The sequence below is a fragment of the Brassica napus genome, chromosome A8 (genome assembly GCF_020379485.1).
Source record: "Brassica napus cultivar Da-Ae chromosome A8, Da-Ae, whole genome shotgun sequence".
Classification (NCBI taxonomy): Eukaryota; Viridiplantae; Streptophyta; class Magnoliopsida; order Brassicales; family Brassicaceae; genus Brassica; species Brassica napus.
In genome coordinates, this window is record NC_063441.1 from 4,391,059 (window position 1) to 4,405,495 (window position 14,437).

General features: G+C 32.6%; 2 protein-coding genes across 2 annotated transcripts; one reads left to right on the forward strand and one right to left on the reverse strand.

Moving 5' to 3' along the window:
• The first annotated feature begins 7,348 nt into the window (after window positions 1–7,348).
• On the forward strand, window positions 7,349–8,036 carry LOC106371884 (thioredoxin H5). Its single transcript, XM_013811982.3, has 2 exons — window positions 7,349–7,498; window positions 7,591–8,036. Exons 1-2 carry the CDS (start codon window positions 7,412–7,414, stop codon window positions 7,858–7,860), a joined length of 357 nt encoding a protein of 118 aa, XP_013667436.2. The 5' UTR covers window positions 7,349–7,411; the 3' UTR covers window positions 7,861–8,036.
• Window positions 7,896–12,345, reverse strand: LOC106371883 (beta-galactosidase 5-like). The gene is made up of 16 exons (XM_048737646.1): window positions 11,944–12,345; window positions 11,776–11,871; window positions 11,564–11,676; window positions 11,404–11,470; window positions 10,662–10,754; window positions 10,447–10,584; window positions 10,275–10,363; window positions 10,064–10,169; window positions 9,725–9,812; window positions 9,371–9,654; window positions 9,120–9,298; window positions 8,936–9,045; window positions 8,756–8,865; window positions 8,561–8,671; window positions 8,375–8,488; window positions 7,896–8,291 (listed from the first exon to the last, which is right to left on the reverse strand). The coding sequence occupies exons 1-16, from the start codon at window positions 12,115–12,117 to the stop codon at window positions 7,974–7,976; spliced, it is 2,190 nt and encodes a 729-aa protein (XP_048593603.1). The 5' UTR covers window positions 12,118–12,345; the 3' UTR covers window positions 7,896–7,973.
• Between the last annotated feature and the right edge of the window lie 2,092 nt (window positions 12,346–14,437).

Below are 14,437 nucleotides of genomic sequence, written 5' to 3' on the forward strand. Positions count from 1 at the left end.
ACTTTAGTTTATTTTTTTATTTTTATTCTAAGCACAAAATATCTAAAGTTATACATAATCTTCATAAAATATATTTACATATTTAAGAGAACAACCACCTAATTGCAAATAAGAAATTAATCAAAATTTTAATATATTTAGAATAAAAATATTATAGTTGTATTCGGAGATGCAATCCAAATTACGCAAATGATAACTAAATTGACTGTAAAAACAACAAAAACCGATTAAATATAACATATATAAAATCATATGTATTATTAAAGTAATATAATATTATAAATATAAATGATGCATACAAATTATAAATTAATTAAAAATTAAAAATAAATAACAATCAATTATTATAGTATATTTACTTCAAAAACATTTATACCCGTGCATGAGCACGGGAAAATCACCTAGTCTTAATTAAGTGACAAGTCAGCAAGATCCTCTTGTAATTATTACAAACTTAATGTTACATCTTTTTAAAAGTTTCCCTATTAATATATAGTGGATTAAAAGATGGGAAATTGCCACAAATAGCACATTCATAGTACCATTTTTCATGTTTACACTAATCACTTTTACCCTCACTTTTAATGAAGGGTAAAAGACAATTATACCGTTAGAGTTAACTAATCTAGACTTAGGGTTTAGAATTGAGGGGTGGGATAGGGTTTTTGGATTAGGATTCTAATAAATATATAAATAAATACTTAAAAAATATATAAAAAATTTTAAAAATAGTTTCAAACATAATTTTCGTTTTTCAAAAAGAAATTTGAAAAAACAAAATTCGAAAAAAAAAAGTTCAAATTTGAAAAAGTATAATTCGAAAACATAAAAAAAATTACTTTTTTTTTTATTTTTTTATTTTTATTTTTTTTTTATTTTTTTTTTAAATATTGATATATTATATATATAAATAACAAATGCATAAGAGCCTTTTGCCACTTAATGAAGAAGGTATTTTTGAAAATGTCTCTTTAGTGGTGGTAAAAATGAAAAGTGGTACCATGAAAGTGGTAAACATGTAATTTCCTCTTAAAAGATCCGAGAAATAAATAAAACTAAGGTGATGATTGTTTACATAGTTTTTGGATTTTAGTTTTTGGTTTTTAAATTTTAGTTTTTGATTTTGCTGTAGATTTTAGTTTTTCAAAAAAACTTGAATGGTGATTATATATTCTGGTTTTTAATTTTTTTTTATAAAAAATTTGTATATTGTGGAATCTAAAGTTTGATTAGTAATTTGTTTAATTTTAAAGTTATTTATTATTTTTAAGAACTTCACTTATAAGTTAATTTCTTTTTAAATAACATTAAATCACTTATTTTTAAGAACTTCACTAATAATGTTTTCATATTAAATATGTTAAACAAATTATTTTTACTTAACCTAATAGTATATATTTTAAAGAATTCATTCTTAAAATTTGATTGGATGCTTACATGTACGTGAATATTATATAGTACTCTCATTGCGTTTAGCAACCAAGTAGAATATGTATTTAGTTTATTATTGATCTTTTGAGTATCATTTCTTATATTAATATTTATTAAATAACAGTATTTATAATATAAAACAACATCGTCAAGAATATAATTTATTTTCATATTACATATGTTATTATAATTTTATTGACAAGTTTTTAAAAATGTTCTTAATACAAATTATTTTCATATTGCATATGTTGTATGATTCTTACTAAACCTTATTTTTATAGTAATTACCATTTTATTTATTTTTCCTATATTAATTCATAAATGTAGAAAAAGACCCAACAATCAAAGAAAAATATATATTTTGTGTATATTGAATTTTCATTTTAATAAAATTTATTGAGATTCACTTGTAGTATTTAGAGATCGAATTCACAGGAAACTACAAAACCTAATAAATCTAATTAAGTTGATTAAGCTAGGTTGTTTATTATTAAATATAAAAGACAGGTTTGTGATCAAGTTAATTGCTGTATTGATTGAGTGAGATTTTGATACACTAGATGAAAGTAGCTAGACTTAAAGCTTCTATTCAGGTAATCATGATTATAATCCTACATATGCCTAATAAGTTATATGCATAATATTATAGAGCTCAACACTTAATAACAAACCATTAGGCTTTCGCTCTCTAGGTTTGTCTATCAACCAGTGTTGATCGATGATTCTATAGGAATATCGATCGATACACTTGTTGCAACGTCGACCGATTATTCGATTGAAATATCAATAAACGCTTTTGGTCAAGCGTTAATGCGCGGATTGAATATGCTCACTAAGCTTCCTAGATCAGCTCTCGCCTTACTATAGCAATCTTAGCTCAGTTAGGATGGAACCAGGGTGAGATGCAAACTATCGCTTATGTCTACAACTCCTAGGGCAAGTTCTAGGTAGCTAATCTAGAAATATGTATTAATGACAATCCTAAAGATGAATATCACAACTTAGCAGTCTATAGTTGGGGTTAATCCCTCATAACCTATTTAAACCCTAAATCTAACAAAGAGAACTACTCAGACATGACTAAGTAATTCATAACAGCAATAAGGTATAAAACCTGCATAGATAAATAGATAAATATCAATGGAGATCCAATCACAAATTTTTTTGGATCTTCTCTCCAATCTACTAAAGATCCTAGAAAACCTTTGCTGTAAAATCAGTAAAACAAGAAAGCACACTTTCCCTCTAACATGTTGGCAAAGCTTATATAATTAGGTTAAAACTCGTCCGGGGTAATCTTGTAAATTGGTGAAGACTTGGGCTCTAAGTCGGCTGAGACCAAACAGACTTTCTGCGCGCTTCGCTGTCGATCGAAGTTAAGATGTGAACATCGATCGATTATTCCTCTTCAATATCGATCCATGGTCGCGCTCGATGGTCATCTCATGTGCTACTCCAAATATCTCCAAAATGCTCCAAAATCATCATTTTCTTCCAAAATCACTTCTGATCCGATAAATATACTAAATAAACTCTATAATATAATAATTAGTAGTTAAAACACTTATAAACCATGGGTAAAAGTGGGTTAAATCCATGGTCTATCAACTCCCCCAGACTTGAAAACAGCAGGGACTCACAGATTAAAACTTAGAATCAACACCTTAGACAGTTCTAGTTTAACCTTTCCTTTTCTCTTCCTCAAGATTCTCCCCATAGGAGCCTTATCAACCTCCATAGGGTCTGCTGCATCAAACGAATGTGTCATGGTCGTCTCTGGAGGGTTAGCTGAAGGTTTGGGTTGTGGTATGAGTGCATTGAGACTGGCGATTTCTATCTTTGGCATCTGCACTCGGTATGTGAGAGGTGTGCATCAATCGATGGGCGCTGGAGGTTTTCGATCAATGGCGGTCACTCTCTGTCGATTGATGGCAGGACCAGTGTGCCGATCGATATTGACATAAATAGGGATGGGTGGATGTGGGTGTCTTGCTGCGAACTCCTCGTGAGTCATAATCCTCACGGCATTGCAAGATGCGGTCGACTCCGTAGGTGTCATCGATCGATGCTCTGGAGAGCCTGTCGATTGATTTTGATTGAATTATGTCGATCGATGTTCGAAGTCCGGCGTCGATCGACACCAATGCGATCCGCCGCAACTCATCGAGCTTTCTACTTTGAAATCTCTTTCTTGCAGCTTCTCTTGCTTCACCACATGCCATAAATCATCATCTATGATGGCATTCACGTCTTCATCACATTAGCTCCTACCCCTCTTGTTAAGGCTTCTTGCCTCTTAACAGCTTCTCCTGTTTGAACAACATGCATCTCCAGCTTCTTCACGTGAGTGTTCAAAGTCTCAAACACTGTGGGTCCAGATCGGGTATAGATCGGGTATACAAACACTGTTCAAGGTTTACTGATTCGACTGTGGGTCCAGATCGGGTATACAAACACTGTTTATATGCTAATTTGTCTATAAACCACATATATATCCTACTAAAAAGAGTTAAATAATTTGTAAAAATACATAAATTTCTTTGCATCATTTAGATGTAAATGCACTACTAGTCCTCAACATTTTGTTTCGGTTCATGTATTTTGGTTTTTGGTGTTTTGGTTATAGGAGTTTAGGAATCATTCAGGTAATTACAAAGCTGGTTTGGTCTCATTTGGGTTATTTTGGTTTTTGGTTCAGTATCAAAGTTGGGAACTGTCTAATATGTAAAAATAATCTTGGGTCCAATTAAGTATTAATTCGATTCAAGTTTTTCAGATAGTTATGGATCTATAGATAAAAGAAATATCGGATAATTTGAGGTTCTCAGTTTAAATATCAGGTAAAACGGTAATTTGATAATTTTTAATATTTTGAATAAAATATATTCAAATAATTTGATTTTTGGGTAACTAAATTTATAAATAGTATTTTTGGTGTATTTGATTATTTAGTAATTAAATATAATTAATATTTATAAGTATAGAGTTTGTATTTTAAAAATTCATGTACCATTTCGTTATCATTTATATTTTAATTTTTTTGTTCTAAAGATATATGATATGCTCGTTTATTTCTGAAATTCAATGCAATTTTGATTCGGGAATTTTCATATTTACCATTTTGTTGATACTATTATTCATGTTTACCATCACTAAAGAGACATTTTCAAAAACATCTTCTTTATTAAGAGACAAAAGACTTTTATACCATTATTATATATATATATATATATAATAAATAACTATTTAAATAAATAAAAAAAATATTTTTTTTTTATGTTTTCAAATTATACTTTTTCTAAATTTTCCTTTTTAGAATATTTTTTCTAAAATGTTTTTTTGGAATTTTTGTTTTCAATTTTTTTTTTGAAATTCAAAAATTCTTCTTGAAAGTACTTTTAAAATTTAATTTTTTTTTCAAATATTTATTTATATATTTATTAGAACCCTAAACTCCACATTTCAAAAATCCTATCTCATCCATCAACTCTAAACTCTAAGTCTATTAGTTAATCCTAGGGTTATAAATGTATTTTTGCTTCTTTAAAAGTGAGGGTGAAAATGATTAAGGTAAATATGAAAGTGATATTATGAATCTGTATTTTTGGCAATTTCTCATTTTAATTTCACTTTTACAGTTTGGTATGGTTTAGTTTACAGTTCCGGATAATTGTATCCAAATCTATACACTATCTTATATAGATATTCATTTATTTATTTAATTTAATTTCATAAACACAAACTTTGTCAAAATCTAGTAGATATTAGAGCAGCTCCGACAAAGAGTTATTAGAAGGTTCTTACTAACTAAAGGAAAATGGAAAATTGTAAAAACATCAAAAAAGTGTACAAAAGTTCTTAAACCTCATCTCTTAGGAACCTATTAATAACCCCAAACAACATGTATCAGTCATTTGTTTTTTTCAACTGATTTAATAAAATAAAAATTTAATCATTTAAGTATAATATTGATATTATTATTTTTTGTAGAACCCAAGAGGATTTCCAACTGGTAATGTTCCTTTTATGGGTCTGACTGGTTCAAACGCAACGGTTGCGGTTGTGGGAGTTTGCGGATGCGGATGATTGCGGTTTCTAGAGGTTTTAAGAGATTTGTACGACTGGTTCTACGGTTAGAAATTTGTACGTTTACGGGATACTTATGACTGGTTATGTAACGGCCCGATCCCCCGGCGTCCGACCGGAGTTATCAAAAGGGCGTTATGGACACGTGTCTACTCATTTAGACAATCCTACGTGTCCCGTTATTGGTCCCAAGAGTCGACGGACGCATAACCTTCTTTGAAATACCGTCACAACCACATCCATATACTTCTACTTACAGTCCTGCATACAGAGAAATGGAAATGGAGGGATGAGCAACAAGTTACTCAGTGAAGTAACTCTAGACCAGCCTGCCCGCATGACACTCTATACTACTCTATGCGGGAACTAAGGCTGACTAGCCACTACAATCAGCTAATGCATCTTAACATTTCATATCATCATTTATTTTCAAACATTCAATTCCATACATTTCTAACAACCTAGCGATTAGTCAATACAATGATCTCACTCATTGCCACACACGTCAAACCATAGACTTAACCGACTCGACATACAAGACCGACTCAATCTTATGACACCTTTAGCACCCCGATACCCGACCATGAACTAGGAACTCTACAATGCACGTTTTTATATCCCGCCTCTCGCGGTTGGCTCATCTTCTCTTTCTCCGTGGGTAGCTCCCACTAGGCTTCTACCCCATATTCTTGTGGATTCCACCACAGCTCCTATTGATACCTAGCGTAGAACTACTATCCCACGTACTCCCTCTAGACTCTATATGATTCCCCAAACCCATGCTTAACCTTAACGTTATTCACTTATACATTCACTTATCCTTACACATCCTTATTCACTTTCACTTATCCATTCTCATTCTCATTTACCTTTCCTTACCCTTAGACTCGTATTTGAACTCATTCACTATACGCCACCCGTTATCGGTGTCACACATAATACTCATCACACTCAGGTTCTACTCAATAACCTTAACAATCAATTCTTACTATCAACTTAGCATTCCTTTCTTTCTACCATCCTAGCTTTAATCACAAACAATGCATGGGACTGCATATCCAATCATACAAGCATCAATTACCAATCAATCATCACCACAATAACTCAATTCAGTTCATCAAGTCCCATTTATTAGTATGAGGGTTCTTATGCATCATGATCCATTCATCTATCATCCTAGCAATAATCATGTTCTATCAACCTAGCTCTCAAACAAGGTCTAATCAAAACTAACTCCAACATAAAGGAGTATACAGAATCATGAGAGAAATTTGGGTTCGAGACACCCCACCTTAGCCTAGATCTGGATATGGATCGGAAAACAAGAAACAAGGGGGATGAGATCTGAACAGATCTGGAATAAGGAAACAAGAGAGCAGCGAGATCAGACCACCACCACCAATCGGCTGCAACCACCACCACCACACAACACCGGTGAGGAGGAGGGAGAGAGGAGAGAGAGAAGAGAGAGACGGCGCAGAGGAGAGAGAGAGAGCTCGACGGCTAGGGTTTTCGGTCTCCGGGAATTCTCTGCAGAGCTTCGCTTCAGTTTCTAAATGAGACAAAAGAAAGAGCTGCGTCTCTTTTTATAAGAAAGGGTGAAGGGAACCCAAAGTTTTTGTCAAATGGGCCGTAGAGAAGCCCAATCTTTCTATATTAGTTATGTTAGATAATTTTATTAATTTTTTAGAAAGATAAACTTTTTTTGTTAATATTTGGTATAAATTATGGTATACGATAAACTAGTATTATTTTAAATATCTTTATGAAAAAAAAGACCGAGAAGAAGTCGCAGAGTCAACCTCGACTTGCCTATAAAACCCCAAAAGGACCAATAACAATTTGTTCATTCACCAAAAATAATAAACACAAAACTCTTACGAGCTTTCTAAAGATGGCCGGAGAAGGAGAAGTGATCGCTTGCCATACCCTCGAAGTCTGGAGCGAGAAGATCAAAGCCGCCAACGAATCCAAGAAACTGGTAACGATTTAATGACATTGCTTATTAGGTTTTTACTTTTTTTTTAATCACGAATGCTCAACCTCTGACTTTTGATCTCGAACTTGACTCAGATTGTGATAGACTTCACTGCTATATGGTGCCCACCTTGCCGCTTCATTGCACCAGTCTTTGTAGACATGGCCAAGAAGTTCCTCAACGTTGTCTTCTTCAAGATCGACGTTGACGAACTGCAGTCCGTTGCTAAAGAGTTCAAAGTCGAGGCGATGCCCACTTTTCTCTTCATGAGAGAAGGCGAGGTCGTGGATCGTGTTGTCGGGGCAAGGAAAGAGGAGATCCACCAGACTTTGATGAAGCATGGTGGTCTTGTCTCTTCTGCTTAAAACATTTTAGAATCTTTGTGCTATTTGGTGTTATGTAATAATAAAAAGTGATGTCGTTATAAACTAGTTGGTTCTGATCACAACGGAGATAGATAATGCTGTTGTGTAATGAACTAGTGTACTGATGATCTCTTTACAACAGAGACTTTAGATATATCTCCACCAAGTTCTTCAAAGAGTACTAGCAAGTTCCCTCTTGGCTTCAACCACGAACGTGGAACATGGTACCATCTTTGTGTTGGTTCTCCACAACCTGATTGGCAATTGGCTTGCCTGTATGGCCCTGCGTAGTTGCAACTCCCGCAGTTTCCTTTGGCAATAGCCGTCCAGTACCTTCCTAGGCTTTCTCCGTTTATCCAAGCTTGTCCTTTCCCCATACTCTCTAGATCCAACGCCAGTGGCTCGTTACCGCTAGGCGAGTCAAAGTAGGCCTGCAAATGTGATAATAAGAGACATGTTGAACGAATTTTCAGCTATAGCCTTAGCTTGGACTAAAGAGATGTTTCTTATTTACCTTGTACCATGTGAAAGGTTGTTTGTTCTGCTTAGCTAATGAGCCTTTGATCCAGTCAACAGAGGAAGCTTCTGTAGGAGAGATCAAGTTCAACGCTTCACCTCGTAGACCAACCTGATTAATTATGCGGAAAATGTTTAATGGGTGATGAATCAATGATAGTTTCTTCTTCTTCTTGTATCTCACCTGATATGTCCATTTCTGCCGACTCAAATCTTTATTACCCTCGTCAAGACCGTGAAGCGCGACAGAACCGACAACTCCCGTGGCCCACGTCTCAAAATGTGGTCCATCATTCTCCAGAACCACACAAGAAAGTAAACATCATTTATCAGTCTGAAACAACAATAAGTGTGGTGCTTTCTTGGTAATAACACTCACCGGTAAACCAACTGCTACGCTTAGTAGCGCGACTCTGTTAGCTCCACCTCGAAGATTGACCGGTGCACTAAACGAAACCTTTCTGTTTTCTCTTGTCCCAAAGGCAGATCCTGCATCATTTCAAAACATTTGATGAAACCGCTTTAAGTTAGCAAAAATAAAATAAAAATTGACTCTCACCGTAGAAGTGTCCATTAACAAACACATGAACAGCATGCCCTGCAGAATCAACCGTAAGCGTCGGCAATTTACCTCCACGCAAGAACGATTCTGACTCCTTAATGTCCACACTAGAAACCCAAAAAAAATAAATAACAGATTCATTTCATGTCTAACCAGCTAAAGATTAAGGTTACACACGTACCTGGTTATGTACCAAAGGTAATCATTTGTATCTCGTGTGACATTAATCTGGTCCAACAATCCAAGAGCTGTGATTGTTCCACGGTCTCCATAAGTAGCTATATCTTCATCGTATCTAGCTACCGAGTACACGACAGAGCCAGATGGCACCATTTCCACATTTGATGTCTTTGAAACAACCTGTCTTACAACTTCACATTAGATTCTTTCATGATGGAGTCTCACACAAACCAAACTCTTTTTAAACATTACCGTCGCAGTGTTGTAAACAACGTTTTCGCAATCCGGAAGAATGCTTGTGGACCAAGCAGGTAGAGTATATTGCCGTTTGTTGAAGACTACTTTTGCAGGTGCATTCATGTGATAGTTCGATAGGAAAGCTGCACAGCTTCCTTTACCGGCGGAGAACACGTGAGCCTCCCCGTACCTTCCTAGTTTAGTAACGGTTGCGTCGGAAGAAACTAAGGCTGATTCACATTGCTTAATTGCTTGGTGAAGCTGCTTAAGATGGCTATACTTAGGCTCTTGGACCAACCCTGCATCATAAAAATACGCAATGAGAGAAACGACACCGTGCCACAAAACAAAGTGTTGAGATCATTGTACCGTATTCATCTATGGGAGCATCATAGTCGTAACTAGTTGTGATAAATGGACCTCCTGCAGTTCGTCCAAAGTTTGTTCCTCCATGGTACTGTCACATAACCACACAATCAAGCGACTGAAACCGAAACAGATGCTTTGTAATGTTTTAACCGAGATATTATCGAAACGAAAAACTTCGGTTAGTGTCAGTAAAACTTTTAAAAATTGGTCTACCCGAATTCCAAAGCAAACCGACCCGAACTTTTTTGTGGTTCAATTCGGCAAGACTTTAGTCGAACCAAACTACCCGAATCGAATTATCCGAACCCGCAAGCCTAGTTTTGTGCAATGACGTTATACCATGTAGTAGTTTATATATGATCCTCCATTTTGAATGAAACGTGTCACTCCAAATGCTAGATCCTCTACAGGTCGTTTTCGAATGGTTCCACCAAACAATGTGAACCTGTTAGGTCATTATTGCGAACAAATCAGTACACACATTTTCTCTCTCTCTCTCTCTCTCCCACAAAATTATATTTTCAAAAGAAAAGTGATCTTATTTTTTTACCAGCCAGTCCATGCTTCTGTCCACATCGTTGGCTTATATGGTTTGTTTGGAGTAAAGTAATCACAGTAGAATCCGTTGCAAGTGTTTATCTACAAGGTTGATAATATAGATTAGAGAACATACTCAAATAGTCTTATGAAGCACACAAAAGATCAGAAGATTGGTCTCTCACAATTGGATCAGGTGCATCATCTTCCTTGCACATCACCCATGGGACTCCAGTGTTTAAACCAACCGCCATTTTTGCAGCCCAGTTAACATATGAGTGATCAGACGACCCTTTTAGAATTGGACCGAACTCATTCTCAATCTACATTTTCAAAAGATCAAAACTTTTTGAAGCATTTATCTCTCAGAAGATGTAACATTTCTGAATTTGTAGTATACCTGAGATAAGATGATAGGTCCACCTTGTGATGCGAAGAATTGATGATCTTTCATCATCTGAACAATCTTATGAGTGAAGCCTTGCATCGCATCCTTAACATTACAACAAATAAATATGTTACATTATATTAAGGGCAATTGTCAATAATAGCACCTTTTGAAGTTTATGTCTCAAAAATAGCACTAGAAGGAGAAAGTCACAAAAATGACATTCATTAAAGGGTAAAATATCCCTAATACCCTTGGTTTAAAATTAAATAAACAAACAAAAATAAATAAAAATAAATAAAATAAAAATAAAAAAAATGAAAAAAAGATTTTTTTTTTTTATAGTTTCAGATTATATGTTTTCAGATTCGAAATTTTTATAATTTTTTTTTTCAAATTTTTTTTTTTATAATTTTTTTTTTTTCAAATTTTTTTTTTTATAATTTAAAAATACTTTTTGAAACTGTTTTTAAAATTTTTATTTTTTATTTTAGTATTTTTTTTTTATAAAATTTTAAACCCTAATTCCAAAACCCCACCCCTTAACTCTAAACCCTAAAGTTTGGATTAATTAACCCAAGGGGTATAAGTGTATATTTACCTCTTTAATGAAACCTATTTTTGTGACTTTGAGCCTTGAGTGCTACTTTGGGAACATAAACTTGGTTTAGTGCTATTCTAGTCTTTTTCTCTTATATTAATATCCAAAACTAAATAGAATTAAACGTCAAAAAGATCAAAGATTTGTATTTACCTTGAAGGGTCCATTATCTGTTCTGAAGCTAATCCCAGGTACATACTTCAACCAAACAGGAAACCCTCTACAGGATGAAAAAATAATTTCAAATTTCAAAATTTCTAAGCAATAATAAATAAATAGAATGTTCTTATTATTTTCCTTTCTGTAGCATTACCCAAAATTCCATTCTGCACAAACGTAAGGACCAATTCTGAGATGAACATAAAGCCCCACTTCTTGTACAGTCTTTATGAATCGTACCAAATCGTATCTTCCTTCGAAATTGTACTGCAAACAAAACAAACCCACCAATTCTCGAATTTAATTTCATAAAAAGATTCAAACTTTAATGGGATTTGGAAAGAAGAAGAAGAGGAATTTTTTTACAATGCCAGGAGAAGGTTCATGGCCATTCCAGAAAACATAAGTGTCAATAACATCCAAGCCTCCATCTTTAGCCTTCTTTATAAGATCTTCCCACATCTACAAAAATCAACAAAGATCAAAGCAAAGAAACAAAAAAAAAATCTGAGAATTAATCGAGAGATTGCTTACCTCAGGGGTGCTTCTTGGGTAGTGAATGGAGCCGGAGAGGAGGATTCTACGGTGGCCATTGACGACTATGGCCTTTTTGTCGTAGGTTACGCTGCACTGGATTATGGAGGATCCAATTAGCATTGCTGTTAGGAAGAAGGTAACGATCTTGGAGAGAACCCAGATGGTTCCCATTTTTTGAGGAAAAGATGTTTGAGAGGGAATTGATTCTTTCAAAAAAAAAAAAAAGTTTAAAGAGGAAGCAAAAACAGTGTAGAGTGTAGTGTAGTTGGTCTGATATATCTCTGATTTCGTTTGGCCGTCCACCGTCTATTTCCTTTGACACTTTATATAAACATTAACTAGTATACTGATTTATTAATGGAGGTTTTCAAATAATTAAAACTAATCTGTACTACTGTATTACTTTATTTGCATTAACTAGCATACAAAAAGCGTTTCTTATATATTGTGGAAAGTTGATTTTTTTTTGCCTATATATGTTCTAAGAATGAGATTGAATGGTTGTTGTGAACGTGGTTGATTAGGATGAGTTTATCATTTTCTGAATTTAATTAATTTAGAAATTAACACAATCATGTGTGTTATGTTCTTTTAAATGTATATTTGAGTTTATATTATGTTCTTTTATGATTTCTAAAATATTAGTTTAAATGTGGTGTTAATATTTATTTCTCATAATTTTAAATAATAAATATTTAAAAAATTTTGAAAAGTTTATAATTTAAAAATCAAAAGGTTCAACTACGAAATATAAGCATGAAAAAATTGTTGGAATTTTGTTTACTCACTTTTAAACTGAGGCATTGATTGGTATAACATTAGCATTAGCATTAGCATTAGCATTATGCTATACTTTATCCAAACAACAATTGTTAGTAAAGCATTTAGAAAAGCATTTACTAAATGCTAATGCTCTCTAAATGTATGTTCTAAGCTTTTACAAGAGCATTTGCATTTATAATTTATAAAATTAAGGAAAATATATAATTAATTCATTTATTTTATTTAATAATATCATAAAATTATTTTTATATCTAAAAAATAAAATTTTGATTTCTAAAATTAATTTACAATAAAAGTATTTTTAAATAGTATTTTACATTTAAAATATAATTTAATTTAAATAATTTAATTTATTTTAAATGTGAAATATTATTTATAAAAATAGATATTTTAACTATATAATTTATTTTAAAATAATATTTTTCGATATAAGCATAATTTTAAAATTATTAAATAAAATAAATTACTTATATATCTTTTTTATTTTATATGTTAGTATATTTATATATATATTAGAAACATATTCATTAAAAATAAATATATTATATATTATATACTAATTTTTATAATAATTTTAAATAACATATTCATAATGCTCTACTAATCATCTTATTAAACAGTTTAGCAAAGCATACAGCTTCTGCAGCATATTGATTCTATAGCATACTACTACTGTTAATGCTAATGTTCTACCAATCAAGGCCTGAGAACACATGAAGAGCATAGAACACCGAATAGAACAGTAGAGCATCAATAACAATATTTGTCGAGTATCATCTTATATATTAAAACAAAAGTCACAACCTTGATTCATGTGTGATTTTTAAAAAAAATAAACCCTTCCTAGAAAGTCCAAATTCATTCATTCCTTAATATCATTTATGCCTTACTAAATCACTATATTTGATATTATAATAACTACCTACTCCTACAAACACGATTCAGTTAAGAAACATATATTTGCATCATTAATGATTCACATAAAGATGCATATCTGTGTTTAAAAATATGCCTATATCGAACCTAACATTTTTTCTAAATAAGTAATTTTACCAGGTTTGGTTTATACAAGTTAATAAACAAATCACAATTAGAATAACCCGTTCTGGCCATCATTTCTGATACATGATTAGATTGTGTTATTGGTTTATATATTTTGATTGATTTAGAAATCCATACAGTATTTATAAATCCTAGTAAAATATACAAATTTTCAAATTCTCTCGGATCAGTATTTACAAATCCGGAAGTTTTCCCTCGGATTTGGGCCTTTGTATTTTTAACAAAGAAATCCATGAAAATCCATTCAAATACATTATGAAATCAATTCTATTAGTAAATCCGTATAATTGAATAACACTTGATTTGAATTAGAATTTACGAATCGTTAAACGAATAACACATGATTTCAATACGTATTTTAAAATCACAGAACCAATAACACTAGATTTAGTTTGGATTTTCAAATCCATCAAAATACACCAACCAATAACCCCCACTCAATGTTTTTAAATCCTACCCGGACACTAAACCAGATGAACTTCTGAGTCATCAGATCATCGGATCGACCGCCGGTGATCGGCAGAATAATATATAAATTAATTGTATTATATAATAATATATTAGCTATAAAAATAAATATATAGAAACTAATGTTAAGTATTTTATAATATTTATATAAAATATAAATTAACAGTTTGGATATGTG

Coding starts and splice junctions, on each gene's coding strand:
- LOC106371884 (XM_013811982.3), top strand. CDS start 7,412: ATGGCCGGAGAAGGAGAAGTGATCGCTTGCCATACCCTCGAAGTCTGG. Junction 7,499..7,590: donor CCAACGAATCCAAGAAACTG/GTAACGATTTAA, acceptor AACTTGACTCAG/ATTGTGATAGACTTCACTGC.
- LOC106371883 (XM_048737646.1), bottom strand. CDS start 12,117: ATGGGAACCATCTGGGTTCTCTCCAAGATCGTTACCTTCTTCCTAACA. Junction 9,813..10,063: donor CATATATAAACTACTACATG/GTATAACGTCAT, acceptor GTTATGTGACAG/TACCATGGAGGAACAAACTT. Junction 9,655..9,724: donor TGCTCCCATAGATGAATACG/GTACAATGATCT, acceptor TTTATGATGCAG/GGTTGGTCCAAGAGCCTAAG.